The 19,936-nt window shown below is 44.4% G+C and overlaps 1 protein-coding gene across 13 annotated transcripts in view; it reads left to right on the top strand.

The window, feature by feature from the left end:
- LOC110504859 (protocadherin alpha-C2) overlaps window positions 1-18,708 on the top strand; it is a 187,298-nt gene extending 168,590 nt beyond the window's left edge. For all 13 annotated transcript variants that reach the window (XM_036969644.1, XM_036969643.1, XM_036969653.1 and 10 more), the window contains one exon: window positions 15,097-18,708. In XM_036969644.1, the coding sequence (XP_036825539.1) occupies window positions 15,097-15,398 (302 nt within the window). In that variant the 3' untranslated portion in view covers window positions 15,399-18,708. The remainder of the gene's footprint in view (window positions 1-15,096) is intronic.
- The last annotated feature ends 1,228 nt before the right edge of the window (window positions 18,709-19,936 follow it).

Genomic DNA, 19,936 nt, shown 5'->3' with positions numbered 1-19,936 from the left:
TAGCATACTCATTATGACTGCAGAAGCAGCATTAACATCTGACTCAAGGTCAGTACCATCCGGAAAAGACGTGTGTTTGGGTGGAGAGGAACTCGGCTAGAATGTGTTATGTAGTAGAAATCCAAGGAAGGATGGAGGGAGGGTTAGAAGAGATAGAAAGTGGAGGGTAAAGAGAGGAGTAGAAGAGGTATAGAATGTGGAGGACAGAGAGATGGAGAAAGAGTGGGAGAGAGATGGATTGACACAGGAAGAGAGGGATGACAGTGCAATAACTGAGTAGATTGTGATCTCTCTGTCCACACACACACACACACACACACACACACACACACACACACACACACACACACACACACACACACACACACACACACACACACACACACACACACACACACACACACACACACACACACACACACACACACACACACAGCCTCCCCCACTCTACAATTGATGTCATGCCCAGGTTGAGGAGTGGCAGCCTGGAGCAGAGGGTGGTGAGTGGAGGGAGACTGAAGGGGTTGAGCTGCTTGTCTTCATGGGTAGAGTCTGCTGAAGTTGACTGAGGGGTTGGGGGGAAGGAACTGGGATGGATTTTAATGGGGGGAGGGAGTAAAAATAATGAGATGCGTACCAAATTGAGCAGTGTCAACTGTGGGCATGAAGATTTGGGGATGGAGTCGAAACAATGGTTCTGGTACATTTTAAGATGTAGAGTGCTTTGATTTAACAAACTCAAAATGTGAGTCAGTTTTAACAGTGACAATGTAGTGGAGGATGCGGATGGAAGTGGCCAGTCAGCCGCTATCATGTGTCGTGGAATAATCCGAATTTGTTGGTAACATATGTAAGATGTTTTGTATTCATCATATGTTTGTAAATTACTTCTCATCAAGAATGTTATTTTTGTATAATACTGTGGCAGGGTTTGCAGTATCTGTTCTATGTCAAGACTAAGTTGTTTGGGCTAGAGAGAGGGGAGTGGTCAAGCGTGTATCTCTTGGCTCCACAATGTCTGTGTGCCAGTCAGTGTGTCTCTGTGATCTTGTCAAGATAGGATTGGTTGTATTTAGAGTTGGTTGTATGTAAATGACAATTTGATATATGCCTGTTGATATGGAGGATTGGTTTATGGTTCTGGGGTTTGAGTAAGGAGACAAAGCTGAACGATTTATTATGTCTATGCTGTCTGACTATGTGTGTTCTTTGCTATTAAAGGATGGCAGTTGCAATGCAGAAGGGGCTCTCAGAGAATTCATTTATAGACACTGAATTGCCTGAGAGTCACAGGGTTGTGATAAAGCTCATATAATTAAATATGGACTTTGATAACTAACTCTGACTTGTGTTGTGGTTTGCTCCCATGATTTGGTCAGTCAGTCAGTCGTTGCTTGTCTGCTTTCTGCAGGTTTGGACCTGAAGTAACTCTAATATGTTGCTGCAGTGTGAGACGAGAGGTTAGTGTAGTTAGGAGTGTAGTTGTATCCCGGGAGTGTTAGAACTGCAGGGTTGGTTTGTGTCTGATAGTCTATTTTTGCCTGTTGGATGAAGAGCCACAGCAAAACATTACACCTCTGTGTCATCCCCCAGGGTGCTTTGGTGTGTTTGTTTGTGAGTGTGCGTATGTGCTCTCACATATGTAAATACTTATGTGTATGTATGAAAGAGAGATTGTGTGTGTGTGTGTGTGTGTGTGTGTGTGTGTGTGTGTGTGTGTGTGTGTGTGTGTGTGTGTGTGTGTGTGTGTGTGTGTTGGCTCCCTAATTTGTGTGCAGCTCCTGGTGTGACAGATGGAGCCCAGATTAACATACTCACATTAATGAAATCAGGGTTCTGCCTGCTGCCTAACTATCTCTCTCCCTCTCTCCTCTCCTCCCTCTTTCCCTCCATCCCTCCATTTCAGGGCTCTGTCTCTGAAGCAGAGGCACGCATTGGGATTCACAGAGTACAGTGTAGGATCTGAACGATCCCCTGGGAGAGAGAAAAGAGAAAGAGAGGGAAAGGAAGGAGAGGAGAGATGGAGAGCAGTGAGAGGCAAGAGAAGGAAAGGGGAGATAAAGGGGGGAGTGTGACAATGAGTTAAAAAAAAAGAGAATGAGAGAGGGAGGGAGAGAAAGAACGAGAGGGAGCGAGAGAGAGAAAATGAGAGATGGAGGTAGAGGAGGGGGTACAAGGCTGCTGTTGCTAGCGGAGAGTGGTTGGACTCTCCGCGAACAACAGGGAGAGTGTGAAAGAGGGAGAGTGTGAAAGCTTGCAGCATTATTCTCCATCAGCATCAGTACTGTCTCTGTGACGCCCATGTTCTACCGCTTCACTGGAGGATGCAGTTTCCACGGCAACCATTCATAGCCCTGAACTGAGTGTCGAGAGAGAAGGAGAGATACTGTGGATAGAGACAGCAAAGAGAGGGTATTGGGAGAGGGAGAGGGAGGGAGGGAGGGAGGGGGATATGGAGAGAGGAAGGGAGGGAGAGAGACATGCAGGGAGAGAGGAAGGGAGGGAGAGAGATATGCAGGGAGAGAGGAAGGGAGGGAGAGAGATATGCAGGGAGAGAGGGAGAAGGAAATGGAAATATGGACGTGGAGTGCGTTGAGGTTGAAGCCTGTTTATAAAGAGAGAAAAAGGGAGGTGACTGTTGGTTAAAAACAAAACTATGAGGGAGAGAATAAAAACAAGTGTTAGAGGAAAGATGAGAGGAAAGGAGGGAGACGTATTTGGAGGGAGGAAGAGGATGTGTTAGCTAGAAATGTTCTGAGAAGGGCATGGCAAGGGTAAAAAAGGAGAGAGGGAGTGAGGGAGAGGGAAGGAGAGAGAGAGTGAGGTAGAGAGGGAAGGAGAGAGGGAGTGAGGGAGAAAGAGAGAGGGAGACTGACCTACATAGAAAGGGCTGTGCTGTACTGCAGAGGTGGAGGCAGGTTTAGTGCAGGTCTTTCTGCATTACTGCTCTATCTGATGACATACACACACGCACATATACTCACACACACAAACACACATACACACACACACAGCCTGATTTGATGAGGGGGGACAGGAGTCAACAACAGCTTGCACCTGTCGAGGCTAAACAGAGGATAGAGGATGAGGGTAGAGAGAAAGAAGAGGGAGGAAGGGTGATAGAGGGTTAGGAAGGGTCATAGAGGGGGAGGAAGGGTGAGAGATGGTTAGGAAGGGTGATAGAGGGGGAGGAAGGGTGATAGAGGGTTAGGAAGGGTGATAGAGGGTTAGGAAGGGTGAGCGAAGGGGAGGAAGGGTGATAGAGGGGGAGGAAGGGTGATAGAGGGTTAGGAAGGGTGATAGAGGGTTAGGAAGGGTGATAGAGGGTTAGGAAGGGTGATAGAGGGGGAGGAAGGGTGATAGAGGGTTAGGAAGGGTGATAGAGGGTTAGGAAGGGTGATAGAGGGTTAGGAAGGGTGATAGAGGGGGAGGAAGGGTGATAGAGGGTTAGGAAGGGTGATAGAGGGTTAGGAAGGGTGAGAGAGAGAGGAAGGGTGAGAGATGGAGGAAGGGTGAGAGGGGGATGAAGGGGGAGAGAGAGGGAGGAAGGGTGAGAGAGAGGGAGGACGGGTGCGAGAGAGATGAAGTGTGAGAGTAGGGAGGAAGGGGGAGGAAGGGAAGAGAGGTGGAGGAAGGGGGAAGAGGAAAGCAGAGGTATTTTGTGCTCCCTCTCTTCAGGAAATTAACTCCTCGGCATGTGGTCCATTCTGTGTCACTCTCCCTCAACTCAACCTCCTGGAGTCCAACAACATGACCACAGAGCACTGCTGAGTTAGATTGGAGGAGGGTGCAGACATAGAATTCACATTTTATGAATGCAGAGTTGGAGGGTTGAAGAGGCAGCTTTCAGCTGCTTAAGCAGAGACTCCATGGTGGAAGTATTGTTATGTGGGCAGGTGTGCTGGATAGAACTCTCTGGAAATTGCCTGGGGCAGAGAGGGAACTCAGGAGGGGAAGACTAAGCTGTTCCTCACTGCTTATCCAAAAATGCCTCCCTATCTTTTCTTCTTTCTCCTCAACCCCTCCCCATTTCCATCCCATCTGACTTCTGTCTGCAGTGGCTTGCGAAAGTATTCACCCCCTTGGCATTTTTCCTATTTTGTTGCCTTACAACCCGGAATTAAAATTGATTTTTTTGGGGTGGGTTGTATTATTTGATTTACACATATCTAGCCACTGGGATTTTTGCCCATTCTTCAGGACACAACTGCTCCAGCTCCTTCAAGTTGGATGGGTTCCGCTGGTGTCAACAATCTTTAAGTCATACCACAGATTCTCAAATGGATAGAGGTCTGGGCTTTGACTAGGCCATTCCAAAACATTTCAACGTTTCCCCTTATACCACTCAAGTGTTGCTTTAGCAGGATGCTTAGGGTCATTGTCCTGCTGGAAGGTGAACCTCCGTCCCAGTCTCAAATCTCTGGATGACTGAAACAGGTTTCCCTTAATGTATTTCCCTGTATTTAGCGCCATCCATCATTTCTTCAATTCTGACCAGTTTCCCAGTCCCTGCCTATGAAAAATGGTGTTCTCGGGGTGATGAGAGGTGTTGGATTTGAGAGACATCGTGTTTTCCTTGATGGAAGTCCCTCAAACCCCAAATAAAAAGCTCAATTTTAGTCACATCTGACCAGAGTACCTTCTTCCATATGTTTGGGGAGTCTCCCACATGCCTTTTGGTGAACACCAAACGTGTTTGCTTATTTATTTCTTTAAGCAATAGCTTTTTTCTGGACACTCTTCTGTAAAGCCCAGCTTTGTCGGGTGTACGGCTTAAAGTGCTCCGTGGGATGTGCAAAGTTTTGGATATTTTTTTACATCCCAACCCTGATCTGTACTTTTCCATAACTTTGTCCCTGACCTGTTTGGAGAGCTCCTTGGTCTTCATGGTGTTGCTTGCTTGGTGGTGCCCCTTGCTTAGTGGTGTTGCAGACTGTGGGGCCCTTCAGAACAGGTGTGTGTATATATATATATATATATATATATATATATATATATATATATATATATATATATATATATATATATATATATATATATATATATATATATATATATATTATTCATCCCCTCATATATATGATATACTGTATACTGAGATCGTGTGATAGATCATGTGACCCTTAGATTGCACACAGGTAGACTTTATTTAAATAATTATGTCACCTCTGAAAGTCATTATTTGCACAACTAGATGATTAACAAAAGTGAAATAAACAATTACAAATTAACAGTTAACATTACACTCACAAAAGTTCCAAAAGAATAAAGACATTTCAAATGTCATATTATGTCTATACTGTATATAGTCTTGTAATGAAGTACAAAGTAAATAAAAATAATTATAGGTTGTATTTGCAATGGTGTTTCTTCTTCACTGGTAGCCCTTTTCTTGTGGCAACAGGTCACACATCTTGCTGCTATGAATACACACTCCCCTCTCTCCATCCTCCTCACTCCCTCCCTCTCTCCATCCCCCTCTCTCCCTCCCTCCCCCTCTCTCTCTCTGCTCCACTGAGAATAAATCTGTTTCTTCTAGTCTGATATTTAGTCACTATTAATGACCCTATCATCCTCATTAGAAGCATTACTCTCCTTTAGATGAACACACACACACACACACACACACACACACACACACACACACCCTTGGCAGTGGCTCGTCCTCCTGTTCAAGACTGTCTCTTGGGAAAGCTTGTCTCCACCATGTGTCACATGATCCATCTGGACATTACACTTCAAGGTGTGCACACGGGCACACACACACACACACACACACACACACACACACACACACACACACACACACACACACACACACACACAAACACACACACAAACAGAGCACAAACAGACAGAGCACATACATAGCATATGTGTTTTGATAGAGAAGGGTGTGGTCCCAGCACGGAGAGCTTTCTATCATGACGAGTATCCTGCACCACTGCAGTGCCTCTCTCTCTAAAAAAATCTGCACCTTCACAATTTTTAGTAGACTGTTTTCTGCCTTTCTGGGTGGATCACATTTCATACTTGCATCCCTGCACTTCCTCTCTCCCTTCTTCCTCTCCTCCTCCTCCTCTCTCCTCCTCTATCCTCCTCGCTCCTCCTCTCTCCTCCTCCTCTCTCCTCCTCCTCTCTCCTCCTCTCCTCCTCCTCCTCTCTCCTCCTCCTCCTCCTCCTCTCCTCTCCTTCTCCTCCCCTTGTTATGTAACGCTGCACTGCGCTCCACTGCGCTTCTGCCCAAGCGGCCAATAGATCGTGGGGCGAGGCGAGGGGATGAATAAAGTAGACGTGGCAAAATGGAGCTCCTGGATGATTTAAGTCACTGTGAAAACCTTGGATAGCAGAGAGAAGAGGGGAGACATTAACAAACCGTGAGAGAGAGAGAGAGAGGGAGAGTTCGGCTACATTAGAGAAGTGTATTGCTTTCTATATCTGCTTCTGAGAGAGAAAAAATCTCGGAGTGTGAGACTTGGAGTGTGAGAGTGTCGGGTTATGATTTATATCTTTGTTAAGAGACTGAAAAATGTAGAAACACAACAGAGAGAGATACACTGATACAGAGAGGGTGTTAGGCTGTGATCATCTCAGTGTAAAACAAATCATTCCCATCACTAATGTGCCTCTTAGTGATCAGTGATGGACAAGCGGTTTAATTTCCAATCACAATAATGTTTCCACAACAGTGATAGGCATAATGCATGCTCTATCAGTAACTGGAAGGGACGGGTGTTTGCTGGACCAGGTTTCGCGCTAGATTAGACGAAAGGTCAGAAGAAATGAGGGAGATAGAGCGGGAAGGAGGGAGCGAGGGAAGAAGGGAGGGAGGGAGAATCAGTGAGAGAGACTTTTTTGCACTGCAACAGCCATCGACAAATCAGATTGTCGCTGTGGCCGTGTGTGGATCTGTGATGGGCGAGGAATGTGATGATGGAACACAGTCAGATGTTCTCTTTCTGTTTGATTGTTATGGCTGAATCTAATCTAATTGACACTTGACGGCAGTGAGCAAAAAAGATAGAAAGATATAGACAAGCAAGTAATGTAGCATTAATGGATTCAGAGTGGAGGGAGGAGAGGTGGCTAGATTAATTTGGACCTGGATTGTGATATCCCGATGTGCAGTCAGACCCAGTCATGGGGCTTTTGGCTTGGTCATGATATGTCAGAGACAATTATAAGGCTATTCTACCAAGCCATAATGCCTGCTCTCTCTCTCTCGCAGTGAGTCATCACTCTCTGGAATCCTCTTTGTTTGTATCACGGGTGTCTCATCATCTGCCTGAGCCGTTTTAGACAGGAAATTACCTAGGGGCAGGAAAGCTGAGCAAAGGCATTGTAGAGTAAATACCCTACCACTTTCTAGGATCGCTGTCTTTCCTTTTCTCCTCTCATTCCTCCTTTCACTTAATGTTCTCCCTTTCAAAGAGCAGAATCAGTTCACAATGTTGTCTGGGAGTCAGATAATGGAATTTAGCTGAGGTTGATACAGAGAGGGAGAGTGGGATCTCTCACAGCAAATTAATATGACTTTCTCACTATCTCTGAGTCTGAGAGAGAAAGAGAGAGAGAGCAGTGACCGTGTCTGTCTCCTGCTCTTCTTCTCCTCTTATCCTCACCCTCTGTCTTTCTGTCTGTCTGACTCTGTCTATTCATAGGTCTCATGGCTCTGATGACAAAATCAGTGGAGGTCAGATAGCACTCCTGTCTAGAATCGGAAGTGAGAAGTAGGACTATGTGACTGCTGTAACTATAGTGTCTGTGTCCGTGTGTCTGTCGGCCAGTCTGTGGTATGTGCCCTCTGACAGAGAAGACAATGCAAAATGTCTGGTAGTAGTGAGGATATTCTCTATAATGTTTCCTTCCTTGCGTTCAAATTGTGCAATCCTCTCCATGTATTTAAAAAAGCATTGGATTAGTTTGAGCGTTGGTTAGAGAGTTGCCGCCATATTTCTTACACCAGTCATTTCCTTTTAAATCCACGAAGGGAAGTGAGCAAGTGTACAATGTAGGGGAGAAGAGTAGAGAAAGAGGACTATGTACGAGAATGAATACAGCCTGGTCTCATAGACTAGACGTAACATAGTAAACGTCAATCCGGGACAGTCAAATTAGTGTGGTATGTTACATTTGGTATGGTTACATAAGGCAGGTGTTTACTTTACAAAAACGAAAGCACGGTGGTTGGTCATGGTGGATGGGTAGGCATATAATGCGAACGTCTAGCAATCCAAAGTTTGCGAATGTGAAACTCATCAAAGACACCTTGAGCATTTTAGCTAATTTGCCACTCACACCTACTTTTTAACTACTTTGCAACTACTTAGCATGTTAGCTAACACTTCCCCTAACCATAACTTTAACCTTTTAAGCTAACCCTTCCCCTAACCTTAACCCTTTTAGCTAAACTTTCCCCTTGCCCTAACCCTAACCTTAACCCTCTTACCTAACTCCTAAACATAGCCCTAACCTTAACCCTAACCCTAACCCCTAGCTAGCATTAGTGACCTAGCCACCTAGCTAGAATTCGTAACATGTCATGCTTTTTACAAAGTCATATCATATCGTACATTTAGCAAATTTGTAACATATTGTACATTTTGCAAATTCATAAGACATAATGCGAATTGTGACTCCTAACATATCATATGAAATGGGTGATGGACATCCACAAATTAATACATACCATACCAAACTTAATATATCATACAAAATGGAGTGTCCCGGATTTACATACAGAATAATATAAAATGCTCAGAGACTAGGTTGGTGAATAGGACAGCTTCTGTAGGCTATGTATGAGAGAGGTGAATAGGACACCATCCCATCAGCCTGAAAGACTTCCTGCAGTGTTTGACTCCATAAGAGAGATTAGGAGTGTGTGCCATGCAGGGGACGTGACGCTGCCCACGCCTGGCCTGGATTTACTCCCACAATCCATCACTCTGAGCAGCTCCAGCAGAGAGCCCGGGCTGGGACCGAGGGGGTGAGAGCAGGGAGGGAGAGGGGGAGGAAAAGAGAAGGGACGGCAGGGGAAGAAGGAGGGAGAGAGATAGAGAGGAGAGAAAAAAGTGGGGGGGAAATGGAGAGGGAGGAGAAGGGATGAGAGGATTGGTTTGAGCAGAGGAGAGAAAGATGAAGAGGGGAGGATAAAGAGATTTGTAAACATCATCATAATCCATAGTTTTAATTGTTTTAATGGTCACTAATTGTCATAAAATGTGTTTTTGCTTAGTCCCTCAGCTGCTGTTTAAAGCACTTAAAAATGCTTTGGTAAGAAACAACTATTTTGGTTCCTTATGAATTCAGAGATAAAGCCAGAGAAGAGAGGAATAGTGTAGTTTTAGAATGCATCGGTGTTCTAGTTGTGAGCTTTGTGTGGTGGAGGTGGTGGATGTGGTGGTGGATGTGGTGGATATGGTGGAGGTGGAGATTTTGGTGGAGGTGGTGATGGTGGAGGGGTGAAGGAGGTGGTGGAGGTGGTGGAAGTGGTGAAGGTGATGGTGCAGGTGGTGAAGGTGGAGGCAGGCTAGATCTGTTGTCTTGTTCCTGTTCTTTGAAGCCATGTGACAATGCCTCCCTCTGGCAACATCAATTACTACCTGCTAGATGAGACTGTACTGGCTGATCAAAACTGACTCACGGAACTCTTGCCCTGTACCAAGGGATGGGGCTCTGCCCCATGGGGTGCTTCATAGTCCTTAAAACCTAGTCCCGTTCTTCTGTACATGTACAGTACAAGTCAAAAGTTTGGACACACCTACTCATTCAAGGGATTTTCTTTCTTTTTACTATTTTCGACATTGCAGAATAATAGTGAAGACATCAAAACTATGAAATAACACATGTGGAATCATTTAGTAAGCAAAACAGTGGTAAACAAATGAAAATATGTTTTATATTTGAGATTCTTCAAAGTAGCCACCCTTTGCCTTGATGACAGCTTTACACACTCTTGGCATTCTCTTAACCAGCTTCATGAGGAATGCTTTTCCAACAGTCTTGAAGGAGTTTCCACATATGCAGAGCACTTTTTGGCTGTTTTTCCTTCACTCTGCGGTCCAACTCATCCCAAACCATCTCAATTTGGTTGAGGTCGGGTGATTGTGGAGGCCAGGTCATCTGATGCAGCACTCCATCACTCTCCTCCTTTGTCTAATAGCACTTCCACAGCCTGTATGTGTGTTGGGTCATGCCTTGTTGAAAAACCAATGATAGTACCAGTAAGCACAAACCAGAAGGGACAGTGCCTAGCGAAAGTATTTGTCCTGTTTTGTTGCCTTATAACCTGGAATTAAAATAGATGTTAAGGGGTTTTGTATAATTTGATTTACACAACATGCCTACCGCTTTGAAGATGCTAAATATTTTTTTTTATTGTGAAACAAACAAGAAATAAGACAAAAAAAAACAGAAAACTTTAGTGTGCATAACTATTCATCCCCCCCCCCCCCCCCCACCCCCAAAGTCAATACTTTGTAGAGCCACCTTTTGCAGCAATTACAGCTGCAAGTCTCTGGGGATGTGTCTCTATAAGTATCTTGGGGTATGTCTCTATAAGCTTGGCACATCTAGCCACTGGGATTTTTGCCTTTTCTTCAAGACAAAACTGCTCCAGCTCCTTCAAGTTGGATGGGTTCCGCTGGTATACAACAATCTTTAAGTCATACCATACCAGTCATAGAATCTCAATTGGATTGAGGTCTGGGCTTTGACTAGGCCATTCCAAGACATTTAAATGTTTCCCCTTATACCACTCGAGTGTTGCTTTAGCAGGATGTTTAGGGTCTTTGTCGTGCTGGAAGGTGAACCTCCGTCCCAGTCTCAAATCTCTGGAAGACTCAAACAGGTTTCCCTCAAGAACATCGCATTACTTAACACCAATCTTTATTCCTTCAATTCTGTCCAGTTTCCCAGTCCCTGCCAATGAAAAATATCCCCACAGCATGATGCTGCATCCACCATGGATGTTGTTCTTGGGGTGATGAGAGGTGTTGGGTTTGTGCCAGACATTGTGTTTTCCTTGATGGCTAAAAATCTCAATTTTAGTCTTATCTGACCAGAGTACCTTACTCCATATGTTTGGTGAACACCAAAAGTGTTTGCTTGTTTTTTTTAATTTAAGCAATGTTTTTTTTCTGGCCACTCTTCTGTAAAGCCCAGCTCTGTGGAGTGTACAGCTTAAAGTGGTCCTATGGACAGATACTCCAATCTCCACTGTGGAGCTTTCCAGCTCCTTCAAGGTTATTTTTGGTCTATTTGTTAACTCTCTAATTAATGCCCTCCTTGCCTGGTCTGTGAGTTTTGGTGGGCGGCCCTCTCTTGGCAGGTTTGTTGTGGTGCCATATTCTTTCAATATTTTTATAATGAATTTAATGGTGCTCCGTGGGATGTTCAAAGTTTCAGATGTTTTCTTATAACCCAACCCTGATCGGTACCTCTTCACAACTTTGTCCCTGACCTGTTTGGAGAGCTCCTTGGTCTTCATGGTGTTGCTTGCTTAGTGGTGTTGCAGACTCTGGGGCCTTTCAGAACAGATATATATATATATATATATATATACTACGATCATGTGACAGATCATGTGACACTTAGATTGCACACAGATGGACATTATTTGACTAATTATGTGACTTCTGAAGGTAATTGGTTGCACCAGATCTTATTTAGGGGCTTCATAGTAAAGGGGGTGAATACACATGAACCCACCACTTTTCCCTTTTTTATTTTTTTCCTTTCACAAGTCATTTTTTTCTTTTCACTTCACCAATTTGGACTATTTTGTGTCTGTCCATTACATGAAATACAAATACAAATCCATTTAAATGACAGGTTGTAATGCAACTAAATAGGAAAGACCCCAAAGGGGTGAATACTTTGCAAGGCTCTGTATGGCGTATCGCTGCATAATGCTGTATTAGCCATGCTGGTTAAGTGTGCCTTGAATTCTAAATAAATCACAGTGTCACCAGCAAAGCACCCTCAAACCTCCTCCCCTATAATTCATGGTGCGAACCACACATGCGGAGATGATCCGTTCACCTATTCTGCGTTTCACAAAGATTACAGAGGTTGGAACCAAGAATCTCAAATTTGGACTCATCAGACCAAAGGACAGATTTCCACCAGTCTAATGTCCATTGCTCGTGTTTCTTGGCCCGAGAAAGTCTCTTCTTCTTGGTGCCCTTTAGTAATGTTTTCTTTGCGGCAATTTGACCATGAAGGCCTGATTCACGTAGTCTCCTCTGAACAGTTGATGTTGAAATGTGTCTGTTACTTGAACTCTATGAAGCATTTATTTGGGCTGCAATCTGAGGTGCGTTAACTCTAATGAACTTGTCCTCTGCAGCAGAGGTAACTCTGGGTCTTCCTTTCCTGTGGCGCTCCTCATGAGAGCCAGTTTCATCATAGCGCTTGATGGATTTTGCGACTGCACTGAAATGTTCCGGATTGACAGACCTTCATGTCTCTTTGCTTATTTGAGCTGTTCTTGCCAAAATATGGACTTGGTATTTTACCAAATAGGGCTACCTTCTGTATACCACCCCTGCCTCGTCACAACACAACTGATTGGCTCGAACGCATTAAGATGGAAATAAATTACACAAATTAACTTTTAACAAGGCACACCTGGTTAATTAAAATGCATTCCACGTGACTACCTCATGAAGCTGGTTGAGAGAATGCCAAGAGTGTGCAATGTTGTCATCAAGGCAAAGGGTGGCTACTTTGAAGAATCTCAAAAAATAAAATAGATTTGGATTGGTTTAACACATTTTTGGTTACTACATGATTCTATATCTGTTATTTCATAGTTTTGATGTCTTCACTACTTTTCTGCAATGTAGAAAATATTAAAAATAAAGAAAACCCCTTGAATGAGTAGGTTTGTCCAAACGTTTGACTGGTGCTGTATGTATCCAAGGTATTTTGGCTGCCTTTAGCACATCTGTCAAGAAAAAAAGTTATGTTGATGGGAATTTGAGCTGAAAGTACTTTGACTATCCAGGCCGTGTCACAACCCGGCCGTGATTGGCAGTCCAATAGGGCGGCGCACAGTTGGCCCAGCGTCGTCCAGGTTTGGCCGGTGTAGTACGTCATTGTAAATAAGAATTTGTTCTTAACTGACTTGCCTCGTTAAATAAAGGTTAAAATTGTTTTGTTTTTTTATTAGACTATACCAGGGCAGGACATGCCCTACTAACTGTCCAATAGAGGCTTGGTTGGGGAGGACAGGGAATGGTGAGATGGGCTTCCATACCCTGGGTGTTATGAGGCCAGCACTCCCTCTTCCAGACACAGTTCATTCTACTTGGGTGAATACAGTTTTGGTAAACTCCACTTTGGAAGGAAGTCAAAAAAAGAGAGAGAAATAAATGGAGAAACGTGAAGGAAGTGTAGAAACTAGGTCATAGCTGTGAGGAACGAGGGAAAGTGTTGTGGGGAGTTTTTTTTGCTGTTGTGTGTGTGTGTGTGTGTGTGTGTGTGTGTGTGTGTGTGTGTGTGTGTGTGTGTGTGTGTGTGTGTGTGCGCGCGCATCTCGTTTTATGTGTGTTAGGGGACTGAGAAGACATAACGGGGTAGTAGTTAGAACAATCCTGTCTGGATCCTTGGGTCTTCAAGTTGATGTGGGAGCTTTGTTACAAGCACCCTGGGTTGTCAACACACACACACATACACACACAAACACACACACTTTGAATAACGCAGCGTCACAGTGAGTTTGACCGACCAGGCACCTCTGCCATCCCCATCTCCTTTAATGAGAAGTTATTTATGTGCACTCTCGCCCCTTTAATTGTATTATTTATGTGTACAGGGGAGTGCTCTCTCTCCTTGGGTAGACTGATGGGGTCGGGAGGGGAGAACTGAGAGCTGAGCCAAGAGTCACTCTGCTCTGCTGCAGTGAGTCATGACATGTGTCTAGAGATGGGGGCAGTCTAGAGAGGCTGTGTCACACCTGTCTGTCTCAAAGCACTGAGTACAGCCTTGTTTAACTAACTGGAGACCACTTAAAATACTGAGTGTTGGAGAGGGTTTAGTTCACTGTTGTTGAAGCTACTGACTGACACATCTTGCACACACACACGCAAGCACACACCCGGCTGGTCATCTATGAACGTTTGAAAATCTTGAAGAACGATCTGGCCTTAATGGCCATGTACTCTTATAATCTCCAGAGGAGGACTGGCCACCCCTCAGAGCCTGGTTCCTCTCCATGTTTCATCCTAGGTTCCTGCCTTTCTAGGGAGTTTTTCCTAGCCACCGTCATTCTACATCTGCATTGCTTGCTGTTTGGGGTTTTAGGCTGTGTTTCTGTATAAGCACTTTATGACATCTGCTGATGTAAAAAGGGCTTTATAAATACATTTGATTTGATTTTGACACAAGCACGCACACACACATACACACACAGCTGTATACTGTGTATAATGTAGGCTCTTCAGTCTGTGCTGGCCATAACCACTTCTATTGAACAGGAAAAGTCTGTATTGAACTTTTTTAGTTTAGCGCTTCAGTGGTGATCTGTGATGGAAGTTTAAGCACAGTCATCTCCCAGAACAAGCACTCAGTCTGTAAACTGCTTGTTGGCTTTCCTTTCAAATGCCATGTCTTTATTCCCTGACCTTCCCCTGCTTCTCCCGGCGTGATGGAGCGATTCATGTCTTATCTCATAGCACCAATCGAGGACGCTAGACGTGGGAAGGACAGGTGTGACCGACGCTTTGATTCTGTATAGCCGTTTACCAGTGGAAGCATTTGAAAGCTTGCATTCTGAGTCACCACCCCTTTCTTTTGAGGGGTGTTATGGCTGTTTATGTGGATTAGTGACCGATTAGTGACATCACAATGGGAGTCAGGGTTATCAGAGTACTCCTGTGGTTTTTCTATGCAGCACAGTGTGGACTGTGTCATGATGCATTATCACAGTATGCAGTCTGATATGGCAGAGGTTTCTCATGCTTTTCTGTGGTGTCCATTACCATGACAATGACAGTAACACCGATCTTACAACCCCCTTTATGCACCATAGATGAGATTGATGATTCTATCTCAACACCAATAACCCCCATTCATTCTCTCTCTCCCTAGATGCTGAGGGTGGAGAGACGTCCCCGCCCATGGGAGCCGGAGTGGATAGTAACAGCTGGCACTTCCGTTACGGTGCAGGCGGTCCCGGTGGGCCCCCCCAGCACCTGAAGCCTGGCGAGGTCCCCCCCGAAGCCTTCATCATCCCCGGATCCCCCGCAATCATCTCAATCCGCCAGCAGGGAGGAGAGGACGACAAGAGCGACTTCATCACTTTCGGAAAGAAGGAGGAGGCCAAGAAGAAGAAGAAGAAGAAGAAGGAGAAGAAGGATAAGAAGGATAAGGGGAAGGATGATGACGAGTAGCGGAGGCGGAGGAAGAGGAAGAGAAGGAAAGGGAGCTGTTAAAACAGAGGTAGCAACCAAAGTCCACCTGGTAACAAAAATACAAGTATTTGAGACAACAGGTGAAAAGAGAGATCCCCAGTTCAACTTCATCATCTCTGGCTCAGTAACACAGACAGGCAGACAAAGTCACACTGCCGTCCTCCGCTCAATACCCACCCCTGGAACAAAGATAATAGCCCAGGTCTTTCTAACTCTCTCTGATAATAATCTGGCTTTACCAAGATTACTGTAGTTTAACGTCTCCTCCAAATCCCTGTCTTGGGTGATTGCTTAATAATCATGCCTTGATGAGAAAAAAATGTATTGATGCATTTTCCTCCATGCCCCCTGGTGCCTGCCTATACACCCTGAGCCAAATAATACCCTCCCACTCTTCTCAGCAAGGGAACAAGAGCTACTGTCTCCCCTTGCCCTCTGCTTTTCACCTTCTCTCCCACGGATACGTTGGCACCTCGGTATTACCCTTTCCCACCATGTTGTATAATCTCTTTTCTTTGAAAGGAAAATAAAATCTGAGGATGAGAAGAAAACAGCTCTGTGCCAGCCTCGGAAAAATAACAAAAAAAGCAAATGTCAAGAAGAAGAAAAGAAAGTCAATCGAAGACACAGACAGCGCTAGATGTTTAGAGCTGGACACTCACACTTGTAAATAGCACAGGAGAGAGTCGCTAAAGCTGAGGCTAAAGGCTAACATGACACTGCTGCTGCAGCTTCCTATCGCGTTCTCTATCTGTCAGTGTTCCCTGAGCCGGCAAGGAAAACATGGCTGTCAATCATACACACATACACGTTGACACACACACACTCACAAACATGGACACTGAGAACACCTGAGACCTGGAGAGAGGTACAAAATCTAGGAGCTGCCAACAAACAACAGCGAACAAATAACAATATGTTTAATACAAAACGCAAGCTTTTCCCCCAGCAGTACAGTCTCCTTAGCAGTACACACGTGTACTGTAGATCTAGCCTCTCAGGATCGACACAGCTGCATCCCCTGCAATAACTCCTGGTTGGTCTGCTCAATACTCTGTTCTGGGACAATGAGATCTCTCTCTCTCTCTCTCTCACAGCAGCCAACAGCTCAATGAGATCCCTCTCTCTCAAAACAGCCAACAGCTCAATGAGATCCCTCTCTCTCAAAACAGCCAACAGCTCAATGAGATCCCTGTCTCTTAAAACAGCCAACAGCTCAATGAGATCCCTGTCTCTCAAAACAGCCAACAGCTCAATGAGATCCCTGTCTCTCAAAGCAGCCAACAGCTCAAGGAGATCCCTCTCTGTCAAAGCAGCCAACAGCTCAATGAGATCCCTCTCTCTCAAAGGAGCCAACAGCTCAATGAAATCCCTCTCTCTCAAAGGAGCCAACAGCTCAATGCGAAGACAGAGAAAGAGGGAATGAGAGAAAGGAGGAACACTTCAGATTATCTTGAGAACGAAAGAGACGAGTCCAGCTGAGTTGGCCTGTGATCCAGCTTGTTGATCAGGGCTCAGTTGGAACCTTGTTGAATAGCAGGAGTGTCTCTAGCTAAAGATGATCTCTCCCCTGCCACTCAGCAAAAGCCTGATGCTTTCTGCTCTGAATGTTTGGTAGCAACCATCCTTTACCTGATACCCAACCTGATCTCTATCCTCCCCACTCCCCTGAGCTTTCCACCCTCAACCCCACACCACCCCTCCCTTACCCCAACCACAGACTGCTTCTTCACGTGATGATGATGATGATGACATTTGTGAATCTTTTTCTCTTTTTATTTGTTCTTGGAGAAGAGCCACGATTTCCTTCTCTGTTTTGTTAGCTTTAACTGATCTGCAGTGCTTCTTCTTGTCCCCCCCTGCCCTTCATCTCTCTCTTTTTCTGGCCATAGACCCCCCCTCTAACCCCCTGTTCATTCAGGGTGAACTGGGAAGGCCTACTCTGAACCTTGTGGTGTGCTGGGATCAGTAATATGTGTGAGGCCTGTAGAACCCAGTCGGTGCCGGTGGTCCAGTACTCTGTTAGCCAATGTCAGATGCCTCTAAGTGCAAAACGGTTGAGTGCTTTTAACTTGTGAATACTATGCTGTTCATTCCTGTTTGTGGTCACTGGCGAGAGGGGACGAGGTGGGATGGGGACAGGGATGGAGGTCTGGGGCATGGTGCTGAGGGCTATCCCTGTCCTCCATGTTCCTGGGTAAACATATATGAAAACAGTAGGCCACCCATTGGCTTTTATGTACACGATAAATGTAGATTTAGACTTGCTTTTCATACATGGACTTTGCATTAATAAATGCGATGTGTAACCTGATTATTACATTATTAATGACTAAATACGAGCATCTAAGGATTCCTACCCCACAGCTCTATCCCACCAATCCTCTTTCAGGAGGTTTTGTGAAGGGGTGGAGACATGCTTCAGCCCTGCTTCTATTGGTTCCTCCTTCCCTTGCCTGTAAGTTGTTGCCACACCCCCCAAGTTCTGCAGCTCAGTATGACTTCACTCCACTAAAGTGGCTGCTGCATGTAAGTCCCAAACGAAACATAGTATATAGAGAAATATATATATATAGAAATAGATGGTTATGATTTTATTATTTTGTATTATCATTTTACTTCATGACTCGCAAAGGAGATATTTGTGTGTACCGTCTCTACCATGCATCTTGTGCATATAACATCCTACACACTCCACAGTGGTGTTATACGTTAACGTAACCTCTTAGATATTTGTAAATGCTATAGTGTGATGGCCTTGAATGCAACTCTGTTCATTTTGTTTTACCAAAATATAATTTTCGTTTTTGAGAACAAGCAAAGAAAAGGAAACAAAAAAATAAATAAATAATATTATAATAATACGTTTTGTGTCCGGCTTTGACATGATGCTCTACCTAACACTAATATTGTAATTGAAATATGTATGATCCTGTGATGAGCTATATTTTCCCTTCCACCCCCTTTCAACAGATAAAATGTTAAAAAAATGACAGAAAAAAAGTCCAATGTAAAAATGGTATATGTAGTGTATGCTTGTGTTTAGTGAGCGTTCACGCTGTCATTCTTTAGTTAGAGTACGGTGGTGAACAATGGTGGTGCTGTCCTGGTCGACTGGGCAGTACTGATCTGTTGTAAAACCTTTTTTTTGTACACCTGCTCATCTACTATGACTGTAAAATTGTGAAATTGCATTTCTTTCCGTTTTTTTATTTGCCCTAAATGGATACAGTGGTAATGTGTTTTGTTTATAAATCACTCAATAAAGTTTTCTTTCATAAAAATGAGACTGACGTTGTCGCCTTACAGCTTGTTTGGAAACAGGTATTCGTCCATGCAGAGCACATCAGTATATTTGCCTCACGGTGGGACATTGTTGCTAGGGAGAGGGAGAGAGAGAGGGAGAGAGGGAGAGAGAGAGAGAACAGACATTGATCTGCATTGGTCAGAGGAGGAGGATAGGCATATATACTTCACTCTCAGTCTCTCCCACACGTCCACTCCTGTCTGTGTTGTGGTGCCCAGTCAGAAAGGCTCAGCCCTGCTGAACGGCCAGACTCCCGTTGATCTCTCCTGAAGAACACCAGCTTTTACATCAAACCCATTCAACTACTCTGAAATGAATTGTTTATTGACTATGCATACTGAGAGGTCAACTCATTTGACCATAGAGCACAGTGGATACAGTGAAGCCTCATAATGCATTAGTAAATCACAATGACGGTCCACCAAGAAGAGAGCAATGGTTGGTAAATGGTATGTAGAGTACAGTGGACAAGTATAAGTGAAATCACAAGCATAACATTGGAACAATACTGCTAAGTAATACCATACTGATATACATCTTTATCAAGTCGCTAGATGAGCCCTGCGTATGTATTATAATGATCCAGTAACTTGTAAATTAATCTCCACCCAGCACAGCAAGAGGACTGGCCTCCCTCAGAGCCTGCTTCCTTTCTAGGTTTCTTCCTAGGTTCCTGCCTTTTCTAGGGAGTTTTTCCAAGCCACCGTGCTTCTTCTTCTGCATTGCTTGCTCTTTGGGGTATTAGGCTGGCTTTCTGTATAAGCGCTTTGTGACATCTGCTCATTTAAAAAGGGCTTCATAAACACGTTTGATTTGATGTACAAATGATGGTGTCTGACTGCATATTCTCACGAACTCTGCTGATCTCCAAAGGGCTAATTTAGAAATCTAGGAATATTCCAATCAGACTGTTAACCATTGACTGTGTTCTCTGATTTCCACGTTGCTCATTATGGGGTTTAGATTCTGGAGTACCTAAGTGTTTCTCCAGCACGTTGCTACTGTAGCTCAATGATTAATGGCTGTTTATCAAGCACGAAGCTTTGAAAGATCAGGGAGCTCTTGTCCCTTTTCAATTGTCTATTCTCTGCTGCCTGTCATCTGGGTCTTTGAGCTGCAGATGATGTTTGTTGCTTATCATCTTTCACCCTCTTCTCTATCTCTCTCTTTCTCTCCTCTCTTTCATCCTGCATCTTGGAGAGGGTAGGGA

Source organism: Oncorhynchus mykiss, chromosome 31 (assembly GCF_013265735.2).
Source record: "Oncorhynchus mykiss isolate Arlee chromosome 31, USDA_OmykA_1.1, whole genome shotgun sequence".
In the NCBI taxonomy this organism is placed as follows: domain Eukaryota; kingdom Metazoa; phylum Chordata; class Actinopteri; order Salmoniformes; family Salmonidae; genus Oncorhynchus; species Oncorhynchus mykiss.
Note: the sequence above shows the minus strand (reverse complement) of the source record. Positions and strands in the feature narration are given on the sequence as shown.